At 43.5% G+C, this 27713-nt stretch overlaps 2 protein-coding genes across 7 annotated transcripts in view; one reads left to right on the top strand and one right to left on the bottom strand.

Moving 5' to 3' along the window:
• The window catches only part of ACACA (acetyl-CoA carboxylase alpha), a 338844-nt gene extending 331648 nt beyond the window's left edge, over positions 1-7196 (bottom strand). For all 5 annotated transcript variants that reach the window (XM_053570250.1, XM_053570252.1, XM_053570251.1 and 2 more), the window contains exon 1: positions 6697-7196. In XM_053570250.1, coding sequence (XP_053426225.1) covers positions 6697-6734 — 38 coding nt within the window. In that variant the 5' untranslated portion in view covers positions 6735-7196. The remainder of the gene's footprint in view (positions 1-6696) is intronic.
• A 121-nt stretch (positions 7197-7317) lies between these two features.
• Positions 7318-27713, top strand: part of TADA2A (transcriptional adaptor 2A) — a 67856-nt gene continuing 47460 nt past the window's right edge. Inside the window, exons 1-4 of one of the 2 annotated variants that reach the window (XM_053570275.1) lie at positions 7318-7386; positions 11361-11486; positions 19102-19208; positions 21653-21712. In XM_053570275.1, coding sequence (XP_053426250.1) covers positions 11462-11486; positions 19102-19208; positions 21653-21712 — 192 coding nt within the window. In that variant the 5' untranslated portion in view covers positions 7318-7386; positions 11361-11461. Of the gene's footprint in view, positions 7387-10961; positions 10983-11360; positions 11487-19101; positions 19209-21652; positions 21713-27713 lie in introns of those variants that run through there. The other variant, XM_053570277.1, reaches the window with a different exon arrangement.

Raw genomic sequence — 27713 nt, 5'->3', positions numbered from 1 at the left:
GGTGCCCAAGCTGTACTTTTTTTTTTTAATTAAATCATAGCTGTGTACATTAATGCGATCATGGGGCACCATACACTGGTTTTATAGATCATTTGACACATTTTCATCACACTGGTTAACAAAGCCTTCCTAGCATTTTCTTAGTTATTGTGTTAAGACATTTATATTCTACATTTACTAAGTTTCACTTGTAAGATGCACCGCAAGTGTAATCCCACAAGCTGTACTTTTGATTCTAACTACAGCAGCTCAGTGGTTGAAAGGAAGAAGCTCCAGGTAGTGTCTGTGGCTCAGGGAGTAGGGAGCCAGCCCCATATCCCGAGGGTGGCAGGTTCAAACCCGGCCCAGCCAAACTGCAACAAAAAAATAGCCGGGCATTGCAGCGGGTGCTTGTAGTCCCAGCTACTCAGAAGGCTGAGGCAAGAGAATTGCTAAGCCCAGGAATTGGAGGTTGCTATGAGTTGTGACGCCACAGCACTCTACTAAGGGCGATAAAATGAGACTCTGTCTCTACCAAAAAAGAAAGAAAGGAAGGAAGAAGCTCTTGGGATATTTTGGTTTCAGTCGATAGCTGGCACATTACAGAGCCTGATGGTAGGATACAAATTTCCTTGCTGGGTTTCTTGTTCAAAAGTCAACTTCTTCAGTTAGTTAATAATAAAAGGGTGTGGAGAATATACTATTAGTCTATCCTGAAAGTCAATCTTCAAAAATCCTGGTCCAACATGGACTGATTTGGATACTATTGATGTAAATTTCTGCCTTATAGATGACAGAAGGTATTTTTGCAGGTTCCTTTACTGAGATGTTTACTGAAGAAACAAGGCACTTAGTCATCTTTGTTATGACAGGTTAAATACGGGGTACTCTGGTTGCATCTAAGAAGAGGGCTTAGAGCAGTGGTTCTCAACCTTCCTAATGCCACAACTCTTTAATACAGTTCTTGTGGGTCGCGACCCACAGGTTGAGAACCACTGGCTTAGAGGCTCAGTGCCCGTAGCTCTGTGGTTAGGGTGCTGGCCACCTGTATAGGCCAGCAGGTTCAAACCCAGCCCAGGCCAGCTAAACAATGACAACAATAACAACAACAAAAATAGCCGGGCGCTGTGGCAGGTCCCTGTAGTCCCAGCTACTTGGGAGGCTGAGGCAAGAGAATCGCTTAAGCCCAAGAGTTTGAGGTTGTTGTGAGCTGTGATGCCACAGCACTCTACCAAGGGTGAAATAGCGAGAGTCTGTCCCAAAAAAAAAAAAAAAAAAGAAAAAAAAAGCAGAGGGCTTAGACTTTGGGGTGTCAAAAGATGTGTTACTGAGGAAGTATCTATGTTGAGGTAGCCAGTATCTTGGTAGAGAAAGCTGGGAGGTTAAGAGTACATTGGGGAACAGTGCCTGTGGCTCAGGGGTAGGACGCCGGCCCCATATACCCAGGGTGGTGGGTTCAAACATGACCCCGGCCAAACTGCAACAGAAAAATAGCCGGGTGTTGGGGCGGCGCCTGTGGCTCAAAGTGGTAGGGCGCCAGTCCCATATGCCAGAGGTGGCAGGTTCAAAACGCAGCCCTGGCCAAAACCCACGAAAAAAAAAAAAAAAAAGAAAGAAAATATTAGACTGTTTCTTATAAAAATCTGAATTTCTGACTTAAAAAAAAAAAAAAAAACAAATCGAAAAATAGCCGGGTGTTGTGGCAGGTGCCTGTAGTCCCAGCTACTCAGGAGGCTGAGGGAAGAGAATCAGGTAAGCCCAAAAGCTGGAGGTTGCTGTGAGTTGTGACCCCACAGCACTCTACTGAGGGTGACAAAATGAGACTCTGTCTCTTAAAAGAAAAAAAAAAAAAAGAGTACATTGGGCTGGGCTCAGTGGCTCACAACTGTAATCCCAGCACTCTGGGAGTCCAAGGCAGGCAGATTGCCTGAGCTCAGGAGTTTCAAACCAGCCTGAGCAAGAGTGAGCCCCTGTCTCTGAAAATAATTGGGCATTTTTGGCAGGTGCCTATAGGCCCAGCTACTTGGGAGGCTGAGGCCAGAGAATCACCTGAGCCCAAGAGCTGAAGGTTGCTGTGAGCTAAAAGGCCACGCACTCTACCAGAGCGACAAAGAGAAACTCTTGTCTTAAAAGAATGCATAAGAGAAATGCATTCTTATGCAAAATAATGCATAAGAAGACACTTCTGTTTGGTTGGAGAATGGAGTCTAAGATGGGGCAGTGATGATAAAGAAATAGGAAGAGACTAGGGCTTTCTAGTCTGATATAAATTTATTATATAAACTGACATAATTCTGCTGCCTGGCTGGAGAATGGAGTCTAAGATGGGGTAGTGATGATAAAGAAACAGGAAGATGGGCGGCGCCTGTGGCTCAGTGAGTAGGGCGCCGGCCCCATATGCCGAGGGTGGCGGGTTCAAACCCAGCCCCGGCCAAATTACAACAAAAAAATAGCCGGGCATTGTGGCAGGCGCCTGTAGTCCCAGCTGCTCGGGAGGCTGAGGCAAGAGAATCGCGTAAGCCCAAGAGTTAGAGGTTGCTGTGAGCTGTGTGATGCCACGGCACTCTACATGAGGGTGGTATGTGAGACTCTGTCTCTACAAAAAAAAAAGCAACAGGAAGAGGCTAGGGCTTCTACAAAGAGTGACTGTATTACATAAACTGACATACTTCTGAGAGTGAAATAAGGCAATATTAATAATTATAGGCCAGGTACTGTGGTTCGCACCTGTAATCCTAACACTCTGGGAGGTCAAATCAAGAGGATCCTTTGAGCTCAGGAGTTGTAGATCAACCTGAGCAAGCGTGAGACCCTGTCTCTACTAAAAATAGAAAAATTAGTTGGGTATTGTGGTGGGCAACTGTAGTCCCAGCTACTTGGGAGAATGAGGCAGGAGGATTTTTTTTTTTTTTGTAGAGACAGAGTCTCACTTTATTGACCTTAGTAGATAGAGTGCCACGGTGTCACACAGCTTACAGCAACCTCCAACTCCTGGGCTTAGGTGATTCTCTTGCCTCAGCCTCACGAGTAGCTGGGACTACAGGTCCCCACCACAACGCCTGGCTATTTTTTTGTTGCAGTTTGGCCGGGGCCGGGTTTGAACCTGCCACCCTTGGTATATGGGGCTGGCACCCTAACCACTGAGCCACAGGCGCTTCCCGAGGCAGGAGGATTGCTTGAGCTCAGGAGTCTGAGGTTGCTGTGAGGTAGGCTGAGGCTGTGGCACTCTAAACAGGGCAACAGAGTGGGGTCTCTGCCTCAAAAAGAAAAAAATTATAGGGACAACAAGTGTAAATCTGGACTGCACTGACCAGATCTTATGTTCACCCTACTTGTAATTCTCATTCAGGTGCTTGGACCTCTAGTGAAAGCATAAAGTACATACCTTCCTCTTTTACCTTGTACGTTTTGTTTGAGTAACTTCATCCTTACCACTACCTTTACTTGCTCATTTGACAAATATTTAGAATAAACTTCTGAGTATGGAGGTTATAAAGAAAACAGCATCTGTCCCCAAGCTCTGTGTAGGGTACACACACATGCAAAATAATAGCTCTAAAACAGTTACACAATTTTTTTTTTTTTTGGAGACAGAGTCTCACTACGTCGCCCTCAGTAGAGTGCCGTGGCTCACAGCTCACAGCAACCTCAAACTCTTGGGCTCAAGAGATTCTCTTTGCCCACCACAATGCCCGGCTATTTTTTGGTTGTTGTTATCGTTGTTGTTTGGCAGGCCCAGGTTGGATTCGAACCTGCCAGCTCTGGTTTATGTGGCTGGCGCCCTAGACGCTGAGCTACAGGTGCCTAGCCCAGTTATACAATTTTAGGAGTGGGCTCTCCAGTAGGAATTCTAGACTCAAACTCATTTTTTTTTTCCAGTTTTTGGCCGGGGCTGGGTTTGAACCCACCACCTCCGGTATATGGGGCTAGTGCCCTATTCCTTGAGCCACAGGTGCTGCGCTGCCCCAAACTCATCATTTTCAGTCAGAATGCAAAACACAGGTCCAACAATATAACTTTTATTATTTTTTTAATTACCAGTTATCCAAGTAGGACCAACATACAACTTTTAATTTCTCCTCCAAATCTGTTCTTCCTTCAGCTGGTCTAGTAAGTGATCCACTATACCGCTTGAGGCAAAAACTCAGAAAAGCACTGCCTTAATTAGTGTTATCCTTTCTTTCACTGTGCATTTTAATTTCTCCACATCTTTCTTAAGAACACTGACTAAATTGGTCTGCAGAGAACCTAACATCAATTGAAGAAGAAAGGTAATTTCCAGGTGCTGGAATGCAATGCTTTTATTTAATTTTTTAAAATGGCATGGGTTTTTTGTTTGGTTTTTATTTTTTGAGACACAGTCTAATCTCTGCCACCCAGGGTAGAATGCCATGGTGTCCTAGCTCACAGCAACCTCATACTCCTGGGCTTGAGCAATCCTCTTGCTTCAGCCTCCCAAGTAGCTGAGACTTACAGGCGCCCACCACCACGCCCAGCTAGTTTTTCTATGTTTAGTACAGATGGTGTCTCCTTTTGCTCAGGTTGGTCTCAAACTCCTAAGTTTAGGTAATCCACCCATCCTGGCCTCCCAGAGTGCCAGGATTACAGGCATGAGCCATCACGCCCAGCCCTAAATGCCATGTTTTTAATGACAGATTCTAGTATTATGAGGGACTGGTTTTTCTGCACTAGTGCATTAATGACTCATAGTCATTATTGACAGTCATGACATCCAGATCTGGATATATGTCCTAGTCAGTCTCAAAACATTTGAGTTTGGGTGAGAAAGACACAACGATATGAGTGATTGGACCCTTGTTCCACTTTGTGGAGAAGTCTGAGAGTAGTTGTAAAGGTGTAGATGAAACATCAATGTTAATAAATTATCTGTTGAACAACTGCTGTGTAAAAGGACAATTTTTGCTTTAAAGGGCAATTTTAAATGTTTCTACCATCCATTCTCTACACAGCTGCCAGAGTGATCCTTTTAAAGCAAATCCTATTCTTCCTTTGGTCTCAAATCTTCATACTATTTTATCCTATCCTAAAACAATCCAAAAATCTAAATATGGCTTACAAGACAATACATGATCTGGCTCCAAGCTATGATTACTTTCTTCTTCTTTTTTTGGAGACAGAGTCTCACTTTGTCACCCTCAGTAAAGTGCCATGGTGTCATAGCTCACAGCAACCTCAAACTCCTGGGCTTAAGCAATTCTCTTGCCTCAGCCTCCCAAGTAGCTGGGACTACAAGTGCCCACCACAACACTCGGCCACCTTTTTTTTTTTTTTTTTTTTGTAGTTGTCATTGTTATTTAGCAGGCTCGGACTGGGTTCCAACCTGCCAGTTTCGGTGTTTGTGGCCAGTGCCCTAACCACTGAGATATAGGCACTGAGCCCTGTCTTATTTTTCTAATTTGCTGTGCTACAGCCACACTGGTCTCCTTGCTTCTTTTCCATGGCAAACAATTCCCTGTCCCAGGGCCACTGCACTTGCTTTTTCTCTTCTTAAATAATTTCCATCTAGAAATCCTCTCATTAAATGATTAGATTTCTGATGATGTGCCTTCTGTGCTAAGAGGCCTTCTTTACCTTAAAAGAGAATCCCCACATCACTCTTAACCCTTTATCCCAATTTACTTTTCCATAAAATTTACATGACTGAACATTATTATTTAGTAATGTAAGTACTGCTTATTGTCAGTCTCCCCCACTGTAATACATACAAGCTCCAAAAGGCAGACACTATGCTTTGTTCACCACTGAATTCCTGGCACCTAGAACAGTCCACTCATTAAGTATTGGTCAAATGAATGGATTTTCAGGATACATCAAATGTAAGATACCCTGTCATATACTTGTTGACATGATGCATAGGAAAGTGTCTGGAAGGGTATATACCAAAATGTTAACTGTTTATTTAACCTGGGAAGGGGGAGAAGTAGTTTTCACATTATTTTTTCACTCATGCATATGCAGTATTTATTTATTTAATTTGTTTTGTTTTTTAAGACACAGTCTCACAAATGTCACCCTCAGTGGAGTGCCGTGGCGTCACAGGTCACGGCAACCTCGAACTCTTAAGTGATTCTCTTGCCTCAGCCTCCCAAGTAGCTGGGACTACAGGCACCCGCCATAACACCCAGCTATTTTTAGAAAAGGGGGTCTCCAACTTGTGAACTCAGGCCCTCCCAAGTGCTGGGATTACAAGCATGGCCCGCATTTATTTATTTTTAACAATGAACTTTACTATTCATATACAAAACAAAAAGGATTAAAGGGGGGGTTAGCACCTGTGGCTCAAAGGGGTAGGGCGCGGGCCCCATATGCCGGAGGTGGTGGGTTCAAACCCAGCCCCGGCCAGAAACGGCAAATAAAAAGGAGGGGGGGGGTGTCACGCCGCGGGCAGAGAGTAAAAATGATTCTAAAAGACGTTGGGCAAATTTATCAAAGATACACTTCTAAATAGATATAACAGCATAATGGTTAAGATAAACCATGTTTTGAATCCTCTTAGCCAACAATCACTTCCTAGCACAGTGATCCCAAATTTCATCACCTTGAAAATGGGGATGATAATAATAGCTGCCCACCTCCTAAATTTTAATATGACACCATATGTGTAACCTGCTTTGTAAAAAGTCTGGCATGCAATAAGTACTCAGCAAATGATATAATAATCATTAGTAGCAGTAATAAAGAGACGTTGGGACATACCTAGCCCTCAAGATTGACATCAGAGTAGACCACCACATCCTGTCATCATTGCGCCTCAATTTGGGCCTCTGAAGCCCAAAGAGGACGTTCTTTCCAAAGAAGACAATTTCGATGTTCCAGAAGCGTCTGGATGAAACGTACCCTCTTCACCCCTTAAACCATTCAGACTGGTTAATCCACGAGCAGCACTGAGAGGCCTGGACTGGAGAGGCGGCCAGGGCTCGCCGCCCTTGGGCCCAGTCCCTTAGTCTCAATTTCCTGCGCTGCAACGGGGTAGGGGTCGGAATATCAGACCATACCCGCCCGGTACGCCTCGCCGCACTCCGCAAGGGATCGAACCGCACCCCGCACGGGGAAGCCTCTGGCGACGGGCCACGCGCCACACGGGAAAAGTGATTACGGGTGGTACTCAAAACTCGGGCAAGTGGCTTAGGCTCATCCTCGCAGTCCTCAGGCCCAGGGACCGCGGCCAGCGCTTGGTGGAAGCCGGGGAAGGGGCAGAGGGAATATAACCAGCATGGAGCACAGGACCCGGGCCGGGGAGGCCAGGGGCGGGGAGAGGGAAGGGGCGGAGGCGGCGGGCGCGCGGTACGCGGCGCGCCCGTGATTGTGTCGTCGGGGGCGCGCACGCAAGCCCGGTGACGCGCGCGTCTGGCCGCCCCTCGGCGCTGAGGAGGGGGACGCAGCGAGGTGAGGCGCAAGGCGGCGCAGGGCGGGTGTGTGGCGGGGCGCGGGCCCCTCTAGCCGGACTAGGGGGAAGCGGGGATCGTGAGGTGCAGAGGCAGTAGAGGGGCAAGCTGAAGGCCCGGCGGCCGGCGGACGGGCGGACGAGCGAACGGGCGTGTGGCGCCGGGCCACGCGGCGCTTTAGGGGAGTGCGGCGCGGGGCCGGGCCTGACTCCTCCGGCCCCGCCCCGCGTCTGGGCGGCGCCGCAGTGTCCCAACCTTGACACTTCGGTCTTTGCAGTGGGGCGCGTTAACTCTCCCGGTAACGACTGCCGGGTGTAGTGTCCCTGGCCGACGTTACCCATTGACTTTCCCAGTAGGCCTTCCAAAGTAGGTATTTTAGCTCCATTTTACAGCTGAATCTTAGGTAGAATGACTTGCCCAGGACAGGGCAGCATATGAGAACTTAGTAAGGATTTGAAGCTTGGCTCCAAAACTCCAGAACCGGTACCTTTTCCTCTATCCCACGTGGAATCCGCCCCTCACAGTACCTGACTTCCTTCTCCCAGTAACTAGTTTGAATTTAATTTGGAGCTAGTGCCTATGCTCTTATGGATCTTAGTATCAGAATGTGGTCTCTTGTGAGAAGAAAGGACAGGAAAAAAGAACTCTGCTTATTGCAATGTTGTGCTTTTTGACGTGGAGTGTTTATTTGACGGCATTCTGCTCGTCCTTTACTTGACCCATTTGTATTTGAAATGATGCTGTTAAGTACCTGTAAGACATTGTGCAGGGCGGCGCCTGTGGCTCAAGGAGTAGGGCGCCGGTCCCATATGCCGGAGGTGGCGGGTTCAAACGCAGCCAGGGCCAAAAACCAAAAAAAAAAAAAAAAGACATTGTGCAAGTCCACGACCTTTCAGAACTTCTTTTCCTTTCAAAAGGCAGCGTATCTCAGAAGTTAGTGGGGATTCAAAGAGACAATCCAACTAGTACCTGGAATATGGAAAAAGTTCAATAAATGTTGGCCATTATTTTATTAGTGGGTATATAATACATTCTTGCCTACACTCATTTTTCTTCAAAGACCAAATTTTCTTGGAAGTACAGGAAGGACCACTACAGCCCCCCAAAGAAAAGTTCATTGAAAGTCATGTTCTGAGTGTTGCATACACTTAATGATGAATTAATTCTCCAGGCTAGAAATAATCAGGATGAAAGAAGTTGCTTCAAGAAAATTAAAGGTAGGGTGGGGCGAGGTGGCTCACGCCTGTAATCTCAGCACTCTGGGAGGCCAAGATGGGTAGATTGCCTGAGCTTACAGGTTTGAGACCAGCCTGAGCAAGTGCAAAACCCCCACTCTAAAAAATAGCTAGGTGTTATGGCGGGGGCCTATAGTCCCAGCTACTTGGGAGACTGAGACAAGAGAATCTCTTGAGCCCTAGAATTTGAGGTGGTTGTGAGTTATGACACCATGGTACTCTACTGAAGGTGACAAAGTAAGACTCTTGTCTCAAAAAAAAAACTAACGGCAAATTAACCTTTTGTAGAACTAACAATTACTTGTGTACTACACATGTGTTTATTGAGTTTCTCCTGTGTGCTTGGCACTTTAAAAGCATACAAATTTGGCTAGGCACAGTGGCTCATGCCTATAATCCTAGCATTCTGTGAAGTTGAGGTGGCTGGATCACCTGAGCTCAGGAGTTGGAGACCAGCTTGAGCAAGAGCAAGATTCCCCTCTCTACTAAAAATGGAAAAAATTAACCCAGTGTGTGGTTGATTCCCGTAGTCCCAGCTATTCAAAAGGCTGAGGCAGAAGGATGGCTTGCACCCAAGAATCTGAGGTTGCTGTGAGCTAGACTATCACTGTGGTGCTGTAGCCTGGGCAACAGAGTGAGGCTCTGTCTCAAAAACAAACCCCACCAAATTTGTGTTGTATGTATTCTCTGCTTTTATTTCCTTTAGTCAGAAGTGGGGGAAAATATATGTTTAGAAGTAATCCTCAGGCGGCGCCTGTGGCTCAAGGAGTAGGGCGCCGGTACCATATGCCGGAGGTGGCGGGTTCAAACCCAGCCCCGGCCAAAAAAAAAGAAGTAATCCTCTCCAAGTTTACCAATATGAAAAATGCCAGAAAAGACAGATAAAAAGCTATGGATTGGGCGGTACCTACAGCTCAGTGAGTAGGGCACCGGCCTCATGTACTGCGGGTAGAGGGTTCAAACCCGGCCCTGGCCAAACTGCAAGAAAAAAACAGCCGGACGATGTGGTAGGTGCCTATAGACCCAGCTACTTGGGAGGCTGAGGCAAGGAAGGTTGCTGTGAGCTGTGTGACGCCATGGCACTCTACTGAGGGCAATAAAGTAAAACTCTGTCTCTACAAAAAAAAAAAGCTATGGATTTATGAAAGAGGGCTGTTTCTTGACTTAGTGTGAAGTACTTAATTTCTAGCTTCAAAGAAGAAACTTTGTACATTATACTGTACATACCTATTATGTATTTGTTGAAAAGTAATTAATGAACAAATGTATGTAGTTTTCTGTTTTTGAAACAGAGTCTCAACTCTGTTGCCCAGGGGTTAAGTGCCATGGTGTCATCATAGCTCACAGCAACCTCAAATTCATGGACATGAGCAATCCTCATGCCTCAGCCTCCCAAGTAGCTGGGACTACAGGTGCCCACCACAATGGCCAGCTAATTTTCTATATTTAGTAGGAACGAGGTTCTCACTCTTGCTCAGGCTGGTCTTGAATTCCTGAGCTCAAGCAATCCACTCACCGCAGCCTCCCAGAGTGCTAGGATTACAGGCATGAGTCACTATGCTCCCCCACAGATAAATGTTGTAATAGGTAGGATTCTTTGGGTTCCTGTAACAGATAAAGTTTTTGTTTTTGTTTTTGAGACAGAGTCTCACTTTGTTGCCCCTGGTAGAGTGCTGTGGCATCATAGCTCACAGCAACCTCAGACTCTTGAGCTCAAGTGATTCTCTTGCCTCAGCCTCCCAAGTAGCTAGAACTACAGGCACCCAGTGCCTGGTTATTTTTAGAGATGCAGTCTTGTTCTAGCTCAGGTTGGTCTTAAACTCATAAACTCAGATGATCCACCTGCCTTGGCCTCCCAGAGTGCTGGGATTACAGGCCTGAGCCACCGCACCCCGCCCTTAGATTAAAGTTTTATTAGAAAGATAGAGAAGTGGGCGGCGCCTGTGGCTCAGTGGGTAGGGCGCCAGCCCCATATACCAAGGGTGGTGGGTTCAAACCTGCAACAAAAAAAATAGCCGGGTGTTATGGTGGGCTCGTGTAGTCTCACCTACTTGGGAGGCTGAGGCAAGAGAATCACCTAACCCCAGGAGTTGGAGGTTGCTGTGAGCTGTGTGATGCCACGGGACTCTACCAAGGGTGACAAAGTGAGACTCTGTCTCTACCAAAAAAAAAAAAAAGAAAGAGAAGTGAGAGAAGAGCTAAACAGTTGGGCTGCCTGGAGATAGGGATCTGAAGATCCAGAGCCCCTAGACCAAATTTTTGACTAGCAAATGACTGCACCCAAACTTCCTTCTGTCCTTTTGTGTCTTACTCAAGATCCAGATTTCTGGAAGAAGAGATGTGGTCTTTATGTATTGTGGAGGTGAGGGATGGGGTATTATGATTGACAGCCCTACCGGTACCATAAGAAATGTAGGAGGGTCAGTTCCTCAAAGGAAGGAGGGCTAAGGAAATAATACTAGGCAGAGAAAGCCAACAGTTGTTTATAAGAAATAGATATTTATAGAAGGCTTCTTGTGGACCAGGCTCTACACTATATTATTTATATGGATTATGATATTTGACTTACATTCAATGCTTAGAACAACTCTGAGGTAGTATTATACCCATTTTACAGAGAAGTAAACAGGCTTATTGAGGTAAAATAATTTGCTCAGCATTACAAAGCTAAGATGTGGTAGAGCTAAGTATATTATCTGAATTATTTTCTGATCCATGTGCCACTTCTGTTTGTTCACAGAGACTCATCAAGTTTTCGTGTATATGTGTTGCACAGTTCTAAAATCTTGAAGAAGCTCTGCACTGAGGAAGATTAAAGCAGCTGTCTTTGCCAATTAGGGAATGGACCGTTTAGGTTCCTTTAGTAGTAAGTACAGTGGGAATAAGTCTTAGGTGAATATTAATAGCAAACTGAAGTGGAAGTTGATCAAAGAAGAAAAATAGACTTTTTGAAATCAAGCAGTAAAGCCTCGTGAATCTGATCCTAAAGGAATTATAAGAGTATCAAATCTGGGCGGTGCCTGTAGCTCAGTGGGTAAAGTGCCAGCCACATACACCAAGGCTGGCAGGTTTGGATTTGCGTGTTCAGCGGCTAGGGCACCAGCCACATAGAGCTGTGATTTGAACCAGAGCTGGTAGGTTTGAACCTAGCCTGGGCCTGCCAAACAACAGTGACAGCTACAACAAAAACAGCCAGGTGCTGTGATGGACGCATGTAGTCCCAGCTACTTGGGAGGCAGAGGCAAGAGAATTGCTTAAGCCCAAGAGTTTGAGGTTGCTGTGAGCTGTGATGCCAAAGCACTGTACCAAGAGCAACATAATAAAACTGTCTCAAAAAAAAAAAAATGACAACTGCAACAAAAAAATAGCTGGGCATTGTGGCAGGCGCCTATAGTCCCAGCTACTTGGGAGGCTGGGACAAGAAAATCGCTTAAGCCCAAGAGTTTGAAATTGCTATGAGCTGTGATGCCATGGCACTCTACCGAGGCGACATAGTGAGACTGTCTCAAAAAAAAGTGTCAAATCAAAATAAAATTAACTGCTGCTTATTGATTTCCCACTGAACACATGACATGAACATACTACCCTGGTCTTAAAACAAAGCTAAGATGGAGCAGGCATAGTATGATTAGCCTGTGGTTAGACTTAAAAAAAAAAAAAAAGCAGTGGGATTTCTCTTTAGAACTAATAATATACTTCAAATACCATAATAAGAAATAATGTCAGCTCAGCACCTGTAGCTCAGCAGCTAAGGTGCCAGCCATCTATACTGGAGCTGGTGGGTTCAAATCCAGCCTGGGCCTAAACAACAACTACAACCATAAATAGCCAGGCATTGTGGCGGGCCTCTGTCGTCCCAGCTACTCAGGAGACTGACTCTGTCCCAATAAAAAAAAAAAAAAATTAATAAAAATAGCCAGGAGTTGTGGCAGGTGCCTATTGTCACAGCTACTTGAGAGGCAAGAGAATTGCTTAAGCCTAGGAGTTTGATTTTGCTGTGAGCTACAGCACTGCAGCACTCTACCCTGTCTCAAAAAAAAAAGAAAACTGTATATTAAAGATTTCAGTCCTTTATCTGTGATATGTTTGTATATATTTTCTTTCAGTTTACTTGATTTTTACTATGTTTTTGCCAAAAAAGTATTTTTTTAAATATAGTCATATTTATTAACTTTTTATTGCCTCTAGATTTTGAATGATGATTTTAAAAAGCCTTTTTATATCAGTTTATAAAAAAATTCTGACACCTTTTTGAAAGACACTTGGGTTTTACGTATCAAAAACGTCAGCAACTCCCTGGGCGGCGCCTGTGGCTCAGTGAGCAGGGCGCCGGCCCCATATACCGAGGGTGGCGGGTTCAAACCCAGCCCCGGCCAAACTGTAACAAAAAAATAGCCGGGCGTTATGGCGGGCGCCTATAGTCCCAGCTACTCGGGAGGCTGAGGCAGGAGAATCACCTAAGCCCAGGAGTTGGAGGTTGCTGTGAGCTGTGTGATGCTACGGCACTCTACCCAGGGCAATAAAGTGAAACTCTGTCTCTACAAAAAAAAAAACGAAAAACATCAGCAACTCCCTGTACACACAATTCTAGTTTTACGAAAATAATTTAGAAAAATAATATATTCTGAGATATATGTGAAATGTTCTTTATGATGGTGAAAAATTAAGGTTTGGGTGGTGCCTGTGGCTCAACAGAGTAGGGCGCCGGCCCCATATGCTGGAGGTGGTGGGTTCAAACCCACCCCTGGCCAAAAGCTGCCAAAAAAAAAGAAAAATTAAGGCTCACTGCCCCTAACTCACTGAATAGGGCACCGGCCACATACACCAAGGCTGGCAGGTTCGAGCCCAGCCTGGACCTACTAAACAACAATGACAACTGCAACAAAAAATAGCCGGGTGTTGTGGCAGGCGCCTATAGTCCCAGCTACTTGGTAGGCTGAGGCGAGAGAATCGCTTAAGCCCAAGAGTTTGAGGTTGCTGTGAGTTGACGCCAAGGTACTCTACCAAAGGCGGCATAGTGAGACTCTGCCTCAAAAAAAAAAAAAAAAGGTGAAAAATTGGAAATAACATATATGCCTACTGGTTAGATTAGTTGTTCTCAATCTTATGAGACCCAATGATTTATTTTTATAATATATTTTTTTTAAACATGTTTTTATTTATTTTTTAGAAATGCAGTTTTGCTCTGTTACCCAGGCTGGAATGCCTCAGTGTGGTCATAGTTCACGGCTGCCTCCAACTCCTGGGCTCAAACTATCCTCCTACATCAGCCACTTGAGTAGAGTAGCTAGGGCTATAGACAGGAGCCAGCACACCTGGCAGTCTTCTTATAATATTTTGTTTGTTTTTTGAGACAGTCTTACTGTCACCCTGAGTAGAGTGTTGTAGCATTATAGCTTACAAAAACCTCAAACTCTTGGGCTCAGGTGATCCTCTTGCCTCAGCTATTGTTAGAGACAGGATCTTGCTTTTGCTCAGGCTGGTCTTAAGCAATCCATTTGCCTCTGCCTCCCAGAGTGCTAGGATCACAGGTGTGAGCCACCACATCTGGCCTCTTATAATATTTTAAAATCTCTTTTTACTATTTGGTAGTCAGATATATAGACATAATAATATCCTAACTATAACAAGGGATAAATAAAATAATTTATGATATAAGACAATTTAAAAAAGGGGCACCAGCCCCATATGCCACGGGTGGCGGATTCAAACCCAGCCCTGGCAAAACTGCAACAAAAAAATAGCCGGTGTTGTGGCGGGCGCTTGTAGTCCCAGCTGCTTGGAATGCTGAGGCAAGAGAATCGGGTAAGCCCAAGAGTTAGAGGTTGCTGTGAGCCATGTGACACCACGGCACTCTACCCGAGGGCGGTACAGTGAGACTCTGTCTCTACAAAAAATAAAAATAAAAAATTTTAAAATCTGTACAGCAAGAGCAACTTTTTCTGTCAAATAAAAATGATAAATGCAGGAAAAAAAATAAAATAACAAAATTTGTATCAATATATTTAGACATGATTATGATAAAGATGTGATGACTTAAGTAGCCAAATGCTTGTGTCCATATGTTGAATCACTGTATATCTTACAACTGTAGATGCAGAATGATTTGGTTACGTTGTGTTGGTGACTAAGAAATACCACAAGCTTGGCGGCGCCTGTGGCTCAACAACGAGTAGGGCGCCGGCCCCATATGCTGGGAGGTGGCGGGTTCAAACCTGGACCCGGCCAAAAACTGCACCAAAAAAAAAAAAAAAAAAAGAAAGAAAAAGAAATATCAGAAGCTTAAATAATTCCTGCTAAAGTTCTGAACAAAACAAAATACAGTCTCGCCTTTAGGGTTGCATACAATTGCCTTACTGGAAATTTCAGAGTATATTAAAACTTAGAAAAATATTTTGCTCTCTATATAATATGAAATTAGGTTCTAGGTCATGTAATTATGAGGGTGTTTTTTTTTTATTTCTTTTTTCTTTTCTTTTTTGAGACAGAGTCTCTTTTGCCCTGGGTAGAGTGCCGTGGCATCATAGCTCATAGCAACCTCAAACTCTTGGGCTCAAGCGATCCTTTTGCCTCAGCCTTCCAAGTAGCTGGGACTACAGGCACCAGGTACAACACCCTGCTCATTTTTCTACTTTAATAAAGACGAGTTCTCATTCTTGCTCAGGCTGGTCTCAAACTCCTGAGCTCAGACAATCCACCCACCTTGGCTTCCCAGAGTATTGGGATTACAGGCATGAGCTAAGGTGGCCAGCTGAATTTTAAGGTTTTTCATCTACTTGAATGTCTGATGGGACATTTAAAAGTTGCACAGGACATAGGTTAATTTTTTGTTGTTTAGGAATATCTTGAGCATTGCAGGATATCTAAAATTCCTGGTCCCTGCCTATAAAATGTAGTTAGTGTTTCTTTTTTTTTTTGTAGAGACAGAGTTTCACTTTATTGCCCTCGGTAGAGTGCCGCGGCGTCACACAGCTCACAGCAACCTCTAACTCCTGGGCCTAGGCGATTCTCCTGCCTCAGCCTCCCAAGTAGCTGGAACTACAGGCACCCGCCACAATGCCCGGCTATTTTTTTTGTTGTTGTTGTTGCAGTTTGGCCGGGGCTGGGTTTGAACCCACCACCCTTGGTATATGGGGCCGGCGCCCTGCTCACTGAGCCACAGGTGCCGCCCGTAGTTAGTGTTTCGTACTCATTGTGGCAACAAAACACCTCCTAGATTTCTAACATGTCTCCCTAAGAGGGTAGTTGAGAACCATTAGGTTAGAGAAATGATTCAATGGAATATTATTCGTGCATTAAAAAGAACAAGGAAGGGCGGCGCCTGTGGGTCAGGCACCGGCCCCATATACTGAGGGTGGTAGGTTTGAACCCGGCCCCCGCCAAACTGCAACAACAACAAAAAAATAGCCGGGCGTTGTGGCGGGCGCCTGTAGTCCCAGCTACTCGGGAGGCTGAGGCAAGAGAATCGCCTAAGCCCAGGAGTTGGAGATTGCTGTGAGCTGTGACACTACGGCGCTCTACCGAGGGCAGTAAAGTGAGACTCTGTCTTTTTTTTTTTTTTTTTTTTGTAGAGACAGAGTCTCACTTTATGGCCCTCGGTAGAGTGCCATGGCATCACACAGCTCACAGCAACCTCCAACTCCTGGGCTTAAGCAATTCTCTTGCCTCAGCCTCCCGAGTAGCTGGGACTACAGGCGCCCGCCACAACGCCCGGCTATTTTTTTTTTTTTTTTTTTGGTTTTGCAGTTTGGCCGGGGCCGGGTTTAAACCCGCCACCCTCAGTATATGGGGCCGGCACCTTACCAACTGAGCCACAGGCGCCGCCCAGTGAGACTCTGTCTTTAAAAAAAAAAAAAAGAACAAGGAAGATGCATATGGACTATCATGAATAGATGTCCGTAATATATTGTCAGCTAAAAAGTAGGTTACAGAAAATATCATGTATGTTATCTCACTTTTGCTGATTATTTACACACAAACATACAAGACTGGAAAAACATTTTTCCAAATGTTAATAGTGGATGACAGTTTTTATACTGATATGGTCTGAATAAAAAAAATTTTTTTTTTTTTGTTTTTTGAGACAGAGTCTCACTATGTCACCCTCAGTAGGGTGCTGTGGCATCACAGCTCACAGCAACCTGAAACTTCTGGGCTTAAGCAATTCTTTTGCCTCAGCCTCCCAAGTAGCTGGGACTACAGGTGCCCACCACAATGCCCAGCTATTTTTTTGTTTTAGTTGTCATTGTTGTTTAGCTGACCCTGGCCGGGTTTGAATCTGCCACTCTCAGTGCATATGGCCAGTGCCATAACCACTGTGCTACGGGCACCGACCTATTGGCTGAAATTTTAAGAACTAAAAGTTAGATTACTCTTGCAAAATAATTGCTTCTAGACATAAGGGTTTTAAACACTGTACTTTGGGCTCAGTGCCTGTAGCTCAGCAGCTAGGGCACCGGCCACATACACTGGAGCTGGTGGGTTCAAACCCAGCCTGGACCTGCCAAACAACAATGACAATTGCAACAACAAAAAAATAGCGGGACACTGTGGCAGGCGCCTGTAGTCCCAGCTACTTGGGAGGCTGAGGCAAGAGAATCATTTAAGCCCAAGAATTTAAGGTTGCTGTGAGCTATAATGCCACAGAACTCTACCAAGGGAGACATACTGATACTCTGTTTCAAAAAACAAAATAAAACTGTACTTGGTCAGTAGCTGATGCTTTATTTGAGGAAAGTTTAAAGAAGCAGTAGCAAGCTTATAACATTAACAGAAAGTGAGAAAGGGTAATATGGTAAAAATTAGCATCTAACACTTACTATAAAACAATTTTTGTTTTTCCATGTTAAGATGTAGAATGAAAGAAGTGAAATAGCTGCTATTTTCTAAATTTGAACCTACTGCCAGAAGGGTACATTCTTCTGTCATTTTCCTCCTATCTTTATTTAAAAACAAATGAAAAGGATAATTATAAGCACTTTGAAGAGAGGAAAGTGCCTTGAGGAGTGTGTTTGTTGGACTTAAAGGAAGAAAATGCTATTATAGAATGTTAGAAATCTTGCCCCAGGCTAAACAGATCAATTCCTTTATCTGCCTTGAAAGATTTCATTCACTTTCTTGTGGTTGATTACAGGGCACATTTTTTCTAGGTTACCCTGACTCTATAGAGAGGCAGAGTTTGAAGCATCTAGGCACATATATATCTGCATTTTTCTGACTTTAGGGAGTTAGGATAGTTCCTGCCTGAATATTTTGGAAACATGCTCTTGTCTTTGGAACTGAAAAAGGTCTGCTATGTTCCGTGCTTATTTTGGATGAAAGGGAGGAAGCTTTCCTGGGTTTAAATCCCAATTCAAATATCAAGTATATCCCAAGACACATATTTGAAGTTTTCTTTTTTCCCCCAACATACTATGAAAATTTTCAAACTTATAGAAAAGTTGAAAGAACAGGGTGATTATCTATATGCCTATGCCTACTTCCTAGATTCAGCATTGTTAACATTTCATCAGATTTGCTTTGTATGTTGTTTATTTTGTTATAAGTATATATCCATTTTATCCTTCTGGAAAAATAAGTTTCCAGGGTTATGAAATTTCCAGTTTAAAACATGTGTTTGAGACTTGGCCTCTGTAGCTCAGTGGCTAGGGCACTGGCCGCATACACTGGGGCTGGTGAGTTTGAGCCCAGCCTGGGCCTGCCAAACAGCAATGACAACTACAACAAGAAAATAGTTGGGTGTTGTGGTGGGTGCCTGTAGTCTCAACTACTTGAGAGGCTGAGGCAAGAGAATTGCTTAAACCCAAGAGTTTGAGGCTGCTATGAGCTGTAAAGCCACAGTACTCTACTGAGGGCGACATAATGAGACTCTGTCTCAAAAAAAAAAATAAAAATAAAAAATAAAACGTGTTTGAGGCTGTGCGTGATGACTCACACCTGTGATACCAGCTGCCTGGGAGGCTGAGGCAGGCAGATTGCCTGAGCTCAAGAGTTCGAGACCAGCCTGAGCTCAAGAGTTCGAGACCAGCCTGAGCTAGAGCAAGGCCCCACCTCTAAAAATAGCCGGGCATTGTGGCAGGTGCCTGTAGTCCCAGCAACTCAGGAGGCTGAGACAAGAGAATGGCTTTAGCCCAGGAGTCTGAGGTTGCTGTGAGCTGTGATGCTACAGCACTCTACCAGGGGTGACAAAGTGAGACTGTCTCAAAAAAAAACAAAACAAAACATATGTTTGTAAATTTCTCTGTGAGGGCCAAGTCCACTTAAATGCTATTTGAAGTAGTAAGTATACTGTAGAAAGAAACAATGGTGCCCTGAAGTAAAAAGGAGTATTATTTTAATTTTTCTTTATTCGGTATGAATTCATCTTGTTTCCATGAACTTTTCAACACAGCTCACTACTTGTATAATCATTTTCACCTTTCTGCTCTAAGATAATCATAAAGCATTTTGAAGCTGGTGTATATGTTTTCTCATTGTTCTAGGTGATCCCTCTGATAAGCCACCTTGCCGGGGCTGCTCCTCTTACCTCATGGAGCCTTATATCAAGTGTGCTGAGTGTGGGCCACCTCCTTTTTTCCTCTGCTTGCAGGTAATTCGCTAATGCTTGCTTTTTCTAGTCTAGTTTTGTAATATAGTAATTCAGAGACTATTATAGTTTGTTCAGGAGAACTAGAGCTTATTAAATCTGTTCCTTCTAGTCAATTTTCCCTTACACATTTTACCACTGAGAAGTTGGGGAACAGAGCAGATGGGTGACAGAGATTGTTGATTAATCCACAAGTGTGTGTCAACCTAATGCTTAACACTGTTTTTGTAAGTAAATTTAAAGTTTTAGGATTATAGAAAATACCTGGAAGATTATTCCTTTTGATGTCACTGTTGTCTTATTGAACTCTGTACAGGTGACAAGGGAACAATGTTGTGGGTAATAATGGTAGTAATAACACTAATTATAAGTACTTTGTGCTGTGTACTTTTTTTCCCTTGGGGTCTCACTTTGTCAACCTCAGGGTGCTGTGGCATCATAAATCACAGCAACTCAAATTCTTGAGCTCAAGCAATCCTCTTGCCTTAGCCTCCCAAGTACCTGAGACTACAAGTATCCACCACAACATCTAGGTAGTTTTTCTATTTTTAGTAGAGGTGGGGGTCTTGCTTTGCTCAAGCTGGTCTCAAACTCCTGAGCTTAGGAGATCCACCCTTCTCAGCATCCCATATTCCTAGGATTGTGGGTGTAAACAACCTTGCCAGCTGAGCACTGTTTTTAGTACTTTATGTCAAATTAACCCTTAAATCACACTACAGTCCTATGAAGTTAGTATGACTTATATCTCCATTTTATAGGTGAAGAAACTCAGGCCAACAGAGGTTAAGTAAGTTGTTCAAGGTCACAGAGATCTTATTTTATCAGATCCAGGACAATATTGATTATGAGAAGCATCCCAATTTTGGAAGTGTTAAAATGTAAAAATGGCTAATGAAGGTTGTGATACACTTTCAATTATAAGATGGGGCGGTTCCTGTGGCTCAAAGGAGTAGGGCACTGGGCCCATATGTCGGAGGTGGCGGGTTCAAACCCAGCCCTGGCCAAAAACTGTAAAAAAAAAAAAAAAAGATGTAAGATGAATCCAGATTTCAGAGTTTTAAAATATGAAAAACTATGTCTTAGAATTGCTGAAATATGGTTAAGTACAGAGCTGGGATTCACATTTAGGCAGCATGATTCTAGGGCTTATGCTCCTATCAAGGGAGTTGTGCTAGGAAAGTTCTTTTTTCTCAGATCTGTTTTTTCTGTGTGAGGACCACTGAAAAACTCTTATCATGAATATACCATCCTGGCTCGGTGCCCGTAGCTCAGTGGGTAAGGTGCCGGCCACATACACCAGGGCTGGCAGGTTCAAACCCAACCCAGGTATGCTAAAAGAAAAAAACAACAATGACAACTACAACAAAAAAAAAAAAATAACTGGGCATTGTGGCAGGCGCCTGTAGTCCCAGTTACTTGGGAGGCTGAGGCAAGAGAATCACTTAAGCCCAGGAGTTTAAGGTTGCTATGAACTGTGACATCACAGCACTCTACCAAGGGTGACATAGAGAGGCTCTGTCTTAAAAAAAAAAAAAGAATATACCATCCAATTGCAGCTGTAGACAAGATTTAAATGAATTTTTCTTTTCTTTTTTTTTTTTAGTGTATTTTTTTTTTCTTTTTTCGTAGAGACAGAGTCTCACTGTACCACCCTCGGGTAGAGTGCCGTGGCGTCACACGGCTCACAGCAACCTCTAACTCTTTTTTTTTTTTTTTTGTAGAGACAGAGTCTCACTTTTATGGCCCTCGGTAGAGTGCCATGGCCTCACACAGCTCACAGCAACCTCCAACTCCTGGGCTTAAGCGATTCTCTTGCCTCAGCCTCCCGAGCAGCTGGGACTACAGGCGCCCGCCACAACGCCCAGCTATTTTTTGGTTGCAGTTTGGCCGGGGCTGGGCCTGAACCCACCACCCTCGGTATATGGGGCCAGCGCCCTACCGACTGAGCCACAGGCACCGCCCAGCAACCTCTAACTCTTGGGCTAAAGCGATTCTCTTGCCTCAGCCTCCCAAGCAGCTGGGACTACAGGCACCCGCCACAACGCCCGGCTATAAATGAATTTTTCTTGAAAACTTTTTACTAGGCTGGGCCTGGTGGTCACACCTGTAATCATATCACTTTGGGAGGCTGAGGCAAGAGGACTGCTTGAGCTGAAGAGTTTGAGAACATCCTGAGGAGGAGAGCCTGTCTCTACTAAAAATAGGAAATTTAGCTAGGTATGGTAGTGAGTACCTGTAGTTTCAGCTCTGAGGGAGGCTGAAACAGAAGGATCACTTGAGCCCAGCAGTTAGAGGTTGCAGCAAACTATAATGACACTGGTGCACTCTAGCCTGGGTGATAAAGCGAGACTGTCTCAAAAAAAATGAAAAAAAAATAAATCACCTTGATAAATAATAAAGCATTTTAAAAAGTAGCTTTTGGTAACTTACTTTTTCTTTCTTTGCAGTGTTTCACTCGAGGGTTTGAGTACAAGAAACATCAAAGTGATCACACTTACGAAATAATGGTAATGATGAAGTTGCTGGGAATTTGTTTTTCTTGTATTAAATATCTTTACTTTTCTTTTCTGAATGTAGTACTAATTATCTGCTAAGTTTTTTAGGGTTTTGTGGACCTACTAAGTTATTTAAATGCAAAAACAGTTTTATGTACTTGGATTTTTGTTTCAGATTTAGAAGATATTTAAAGGAAGTAACTATTTGAACTATCTTGATATGTGGATAAGTGGCATGCTGCTCTTCAGGCTTGTTGGTAAACATGTAGCCAGTGTGTTGTCACTGTGGGCTAATGGTATTTTTTAACGTGGTTTCGGTGGGCAGCAGAGAAGTTTATGTCTGGCACTCCATTCCCCTGCCTTAGGAAAATTTGTTACCCTCCGAGAATTAAGTTATGAAATGAACACAGTGAATGAGTTAATACATAAAATTACTGAAAAGGCAAACTGGTTTATAAACCAGAATAAAACTTGCCTATAATTTGATAGTTTATGTTGCCACCTCTAAAGAAGTAATGAGAATATTGGTGGTATCCTTCCAAACCCTGGTCACAGGAGTAGTTGATTTAATGATCCACAGCGAATATGTAGTCTACTTGATAGGTATGTATACTTTAAGATAGTTTTGTCAGTTATCAAAGCATATTCAATATAGAATTACATCTCCTAGTTTACCAATTTCCTGACAGTTGTCCTCCTATGTTTCTTTCTTACAGGAAAGAATGCTGGCTGGCTTGACAGTAATAATTTCAAATTATGGATAAATCTATATTAGTTTCCTATTGCAGCTATAACAAATTACCAAAAATTAAGTGGCTTAAAATAACATATTTATCTTATAGTTCTATAGGTCAGAAGACCATTAAGTTCAGCAGTTTGTTCCATGTCCCATAGGCTGAAATCAGGCTATGGGACATGGCTCTTATCTGGAGACCCTAGGGAAGAGTCCCCTTGGCTAGTCCAGGTTGTTGGCAGAATTCACTGCCTTGAGGTTATAGGAACGATGCCACTGTTCTCCTTACTGGCTATTGGCCAGGATATGTTTTCAGCTTCTAGAGGCAGCCTACATTCCTTTGCTTTTGGCCCCCTTCCTCCAGCCTCAAAGCCAACAGCATATGGAGTCCTAGAGTGTTAATGAAATGCTGGGACTCTTTCTAACCTCTTCTGTGCCGAATCTCTCTGGATGACTTTTCTGCCTGCCTTTTCTACATTTTTTTTTTTTGAGACAGAGCCTCAAGCTATGTCCCTGGGTAGAGTGCTGTAGTGTCACAGCTCATAGCAACCTCCAACTCCTGGGCTTAAGTGATTCCCTTGCCTCAGCTCCCAAGTAGCTGGAACTATAGGCACCCACCACAATGCCCGGCTATTTTGTTGTTGTTGTTGCATTTAGGCTGGGGCCAGGTTTAAACCCACCACCCTCAGTATATGGGGCCAGTGCCCTACTTACTGAGCCACAGGTGTCACCCGCCTTTTCTACTTTTTTTTTCTTTTTCTTTTTTTTTTTTATTAAGTCAAATACACATAGATCATGAATACATTTATGCAATTTTCTTTTTTTTTTTCTTGCCTTTTCTCCTTTTAAGGTTTCTCAAGTGATTACATTGGACCTATCTCGTAATCCCAGGTAATCAGCTGATTAGTAATCATAATTTCATCTGCAAATTACAGATTTGCAGTAGTACCTAGTTAGTGTTTGAATAATCGGGACAGGAATCCTTTTTTTTTTGTAGAGACAGAGTCTCACTTTATGGCCCTCGGTAGAGTGCCGTGGCCTCACACAGCTCACAGCAACCTCCAACTCCTGGGCTTAAGCGATTCTCTTGCCTCAGCCTCCCGAGTAGCTGGGACTACAGGCGCCCGCCACAACGCCCAGCTATTTTTTTGGTTGCAGTTTGGCCGGGGCCGGGTTTGAACCCACCACCCTCGGTATTTGGGGCCGGCGCCTTACTGACTGAGCCACAGGCGCCGCCCCGGGACAGGAATCTTAAGAGGAGAAGAAGAACATCTTTGGAATTCTGTCTACTATAGCACTGTGATATATTTACTTCAATATCTTAAAAGTTTAAAAAGGGTGAATCAGTTTTTCTGAGCCTGATCATTTGTGGGATTCTGTTAAAATAAGTTTCTGGGCTTATAATACTCAGAGTCAGATTCTAGACCACAGTGAATTAAAGAGCTACTTAGTAAGAATTCTTGGCAACTAACTGGCTGGTTATCATCTACCCATTTTTAAACACTTCTGTTTTTTGTTTTTTTCTTTTGAGACAGAGTCTCCCTTTGTCACCTTTGGTAGAATGCCATGGTGTCACAGCTCATAGCAACCTCAAATTCTTAGGCTTGAGCAATCCTCTTGCCTCAGCCTCCTGAGTACCTGGGACCTAGGACTATAGGCATGCACCACTATGCCTGGGTAGTTTTCTTTTCTTTCTTTCTTTTTTTTTTTGAGATGGAGTCTTACTTTGTAGCCCTCTTTAGAGTACTGTGGCATCACAGCTCACAGCAACCTCAAAGTCTTGGGCTTAAGTGATTCTCTTGCCTCAGCCTCCCAAGTAGCTGCAACTACAGGCACCTGCCACAATGCCCGACTATTTTTAGAGACAAGGTCTTACTGTGGCTCAGGCTGATCTGGAACCTGTGATCTAAGGCAATCCATCTGCCTTGGCCTCCCAGAGTGCTAGGATTACAGGCGTTAGCCACTGCACCCAGCCAGTTTTCTTTTCTTTTCTTTTTTTTTTTTTATTTTTTAGAGACAGAGTTTTACTTTGTCGCTCTTGTTAGAGGGCTGTGGCGTCACAGTTCACATCAACCTCCAACTCTTGGGCTTAGGCAATTGTAATTGCCTCCCGAGTAGGTGGGATTACAGGTGCCCACCAGAACACCTGGCTATTTTTTGTTGCAGTTTGGCCAGGGCCGAGTTTGAACCCACCACCCTCAGTGTATAAGGCCTACTCACTGAGCCACAGGCACCACCCCAGTTTTCTATTTTTTTTTTTTTTTTTTTTTTTTAGTAGAGATAGGGTCTCACTCTTGTTCAGGCTGGTCTTGAGCTCTTGAACTCCCACCTTGGCCTCCCAGAGTACTAGGATTACAGGTGTGAGCCACCATGCCCAGCCACCTCTTTTGGTATTCACTGATTGTGAGGCTTGGAATACAAATGTTTTTCCGCCGCGTCTGTGCCTCAGTGAGTAGTGCCCCGGCTCCATATACCGAGGGTGGTGGGTTCAAACCCAGCCCTGGCCAAACTGCAACAACAACAAAAAATAGCCAGGTGTTGTGGTGAGCGCCTGTAGTCCCAGCTACTTGGGAGGCTGAGGCAAGAGAATCACTTGCACCCAAGAGTTTGAGGTTGCTGTGAGCTGTGATGCCACAGCACTCTACTGAGGGCAACAAAGTGAGACTCTGTCTCTAAAAAAAAAAAAAGTTTTTCCCTTTTGTTAATTGCAAACTGAATGAAGGGTTAGGAGAGCATGGGCTTGAGTTCATTTCATCAAGGTTGCCAGATCTTGGAAAGCAAGATTTTTCTTTCCAAATTCACACAAGAATACATAGAGGGGCGGTGCTTGTGGCTTAGTGAGAAGGGCATCGGCCCCACATACTGAGGGTGGTGAGTTTGAACCTGGCCCTGGCCAAACTGCAACAACAAAAAAAAAAATAGCTGGGCGTTGTGGCAGGCGCCTGTAGTCCCAGCTACTTGGGAGGTTGAGGCAAGAGAAAATGAGACTCTGTCTCAAAAAAAAAAAAAAAAAAAAAGCATAGAGCCAGAATACAAATGTATTCATTTACATTGTGAAGTAATTCCTTAAGAGATAATTCAGTATAGCTTGAGTAGGTTGGTCATCATGCTTATTCACTGTAGGAAAGCTGACCAGGAGCTTTCTTTAGCTATTCTGGGTATAGTGTCATCTGCATAATGCTGAAAGCACTAAGTTCCACTCCAAATCCACTTAATTCTGATTACATCATCTTTTTCTCACATATTCAACACCCATATAAACACATTTCAAAGTTCTTTCCATTACTTTGGGGAGCTTTTGGGGGTTACTAATACTTTCATCATTTTTTTTGGTCAAGTTCCCTATTCCCAGTGAATTTTTCCTTCTGTAGTAATGATGACCAAGTTTTGGCTTTCTACACATGAAGACACTAAAAACTTGTTTTTGCATTTGAAGCCTCAGATAACTTTAAATGGTCTTTAGTACTTTTGTCATTTCACAGTGCTGTATTTTTGGGAGTTACTCATGCTATGGTAGGTGGTGCATTAATCAGGATTTCTGAATTCTGTGCCTATTTTTGTCTTGTAATTGTTAGAACCTTGCCTAGTCAAGGCAGCTCTTTCTGCCACACCCTTTATATCAGTGATTTTTAAACTTTAGTGCATAAGAATCACCTGGAAGCTTCTTATAAATGTAGATTTCTAGGCTCTACTGTTTCTTTTTTTTTTTTTCCTGAGACAGTCTCACTATGTCGCCCTCGATAGAGTGCTATGGCATCACAGCTCACAGCAACCTTAAACTCTTAGCCACAACACTGGGCTATTTTCTTGTTGTAGTTGTTATTGTTGTTTGGCAGGCCTGGGCTGGGTTTGAACCCGCTCAGCTCAGCCAATGAGCTTCGGGTGCCGAATCTCTAGGCCAGGGGTCCTCAAACTACGGCCCATGGGCCACATGAGACGGTGTGATTGTATTTGTTCCTGTTTTGTTTTTTTACTTCAAAATAAGATATGTGCAATGTGCATAGGAATTTGTTCATAGTTTTTTTTTTTTAACTATAGTCTGGCCCTCCAACAATGTGAGGCACAGTAAACTGGCCCCCTGTTTAAAAAGTTTGAGGACCCCTACTAGGCTCTACTCTTCAGAGATTCTGGCGCAGTAGGGCTGAATTTGAGTCTAAGAGTTGAATAATATTGATTCAACCTTAAGTAAATTTTAAGGGCCAGGTGCCGTAGCTTACGTCTGTAATCCTAGCATTCTGGGAGGCTGAGGCGAGTAGATTGCCTGAGCTCAAAGGTTTAAGACCTGCCTAAGCCAGAGCAAGACCTCGTCTCTAAAAATAGCTGGGCGTTGTAGTATGTGCTGTAGTCCCAGCTGCTCGGGAGGCTAAGGCAAGAGAATCACTTAAGCCCAAGAGTTCGAGGTTGCTGTGAGCCCAAGACTTTGAGGTTGCTATGAGCTGTAATATCAAGCACTCTACTGAGGGTGACAAGTGAGACTCTGTCTCAAATAAAATAAAACAAAACTGCCTTTTATACCTTTTTTGTGGTATAGAAAGTTTTCTATTGTTTATCTCACAGTAAAGTTGGTGAGGGGTAATTAGTATTGTAATATAGAGTTTTAGAAATAATATAGTCTCTTCAACTAATATATGAATTGTCATACTTACATGTCTTTATGGTACTTGCCAGAGTATGAATTTAAGTTAGATATAGACTCAGAAATTTCTCTCTTGGATCTCATAATATCTCAGATAAAAATGTGTTGCTTATTGCTAGTCTAGTTTCACAAATCATGATAGGTATTTCAGTACTCGTCATTAACAAAAGATAAAGCACTTTAAAAATCCCTGTTGAAATCTCTTTTTTTTTTTAAAGGCGAGGTGATGAAAATCACATTAATGTACAGATTATTATTATTTTTTTATTTTCACATATACATGTGTTCATTAGGCTTCCACTTTTTGCCTAATGATAGGCAAATCATGACAGGTATTTCTATACTTGTCAGTAACAAAAGATAAAGGACTTTACAAGTCCCTGTTGAAATCTTGAAGACCTCTTGTGTTACTTTTTTATTTTATTGATTTGTTTTTTGGGTTTTGTTTTTTTTTTTTTTGAGACAAAACATCCTCAGGAGAGTACTATGATGTCATAGCTCACAACAACCTCCATCCAACTCCTGGGCTCAAGCAATACTCTTGCCTCAGCCTCCTAAGTAGCTGGGACTACAGGCGCCTGCCACAAGGCCTGACTATTTTTAGAGATGGTGTCTACCTCTAGTAGAGGCTGGTCTCGAACTTG

The sequence above is a fragment of the Nycticebus coucang genome, chromosome 18, assembly GCF_027406575.1.
Source record: "Nycticebus coucang isolate mNycCou1 chromosome 18, mNycCou1.pri, whole genome shotgun sequence".
NCBI lineage: Eukaryota > Metazoa > Chordata > Mammalia > Primates > Lorisidae > Nycticebus > Nycticebus coucang.
Note: the sequence above shows the minus strand (reverse complement) of the source record. Positions and strands in the feature narration are given on the sequence as shown.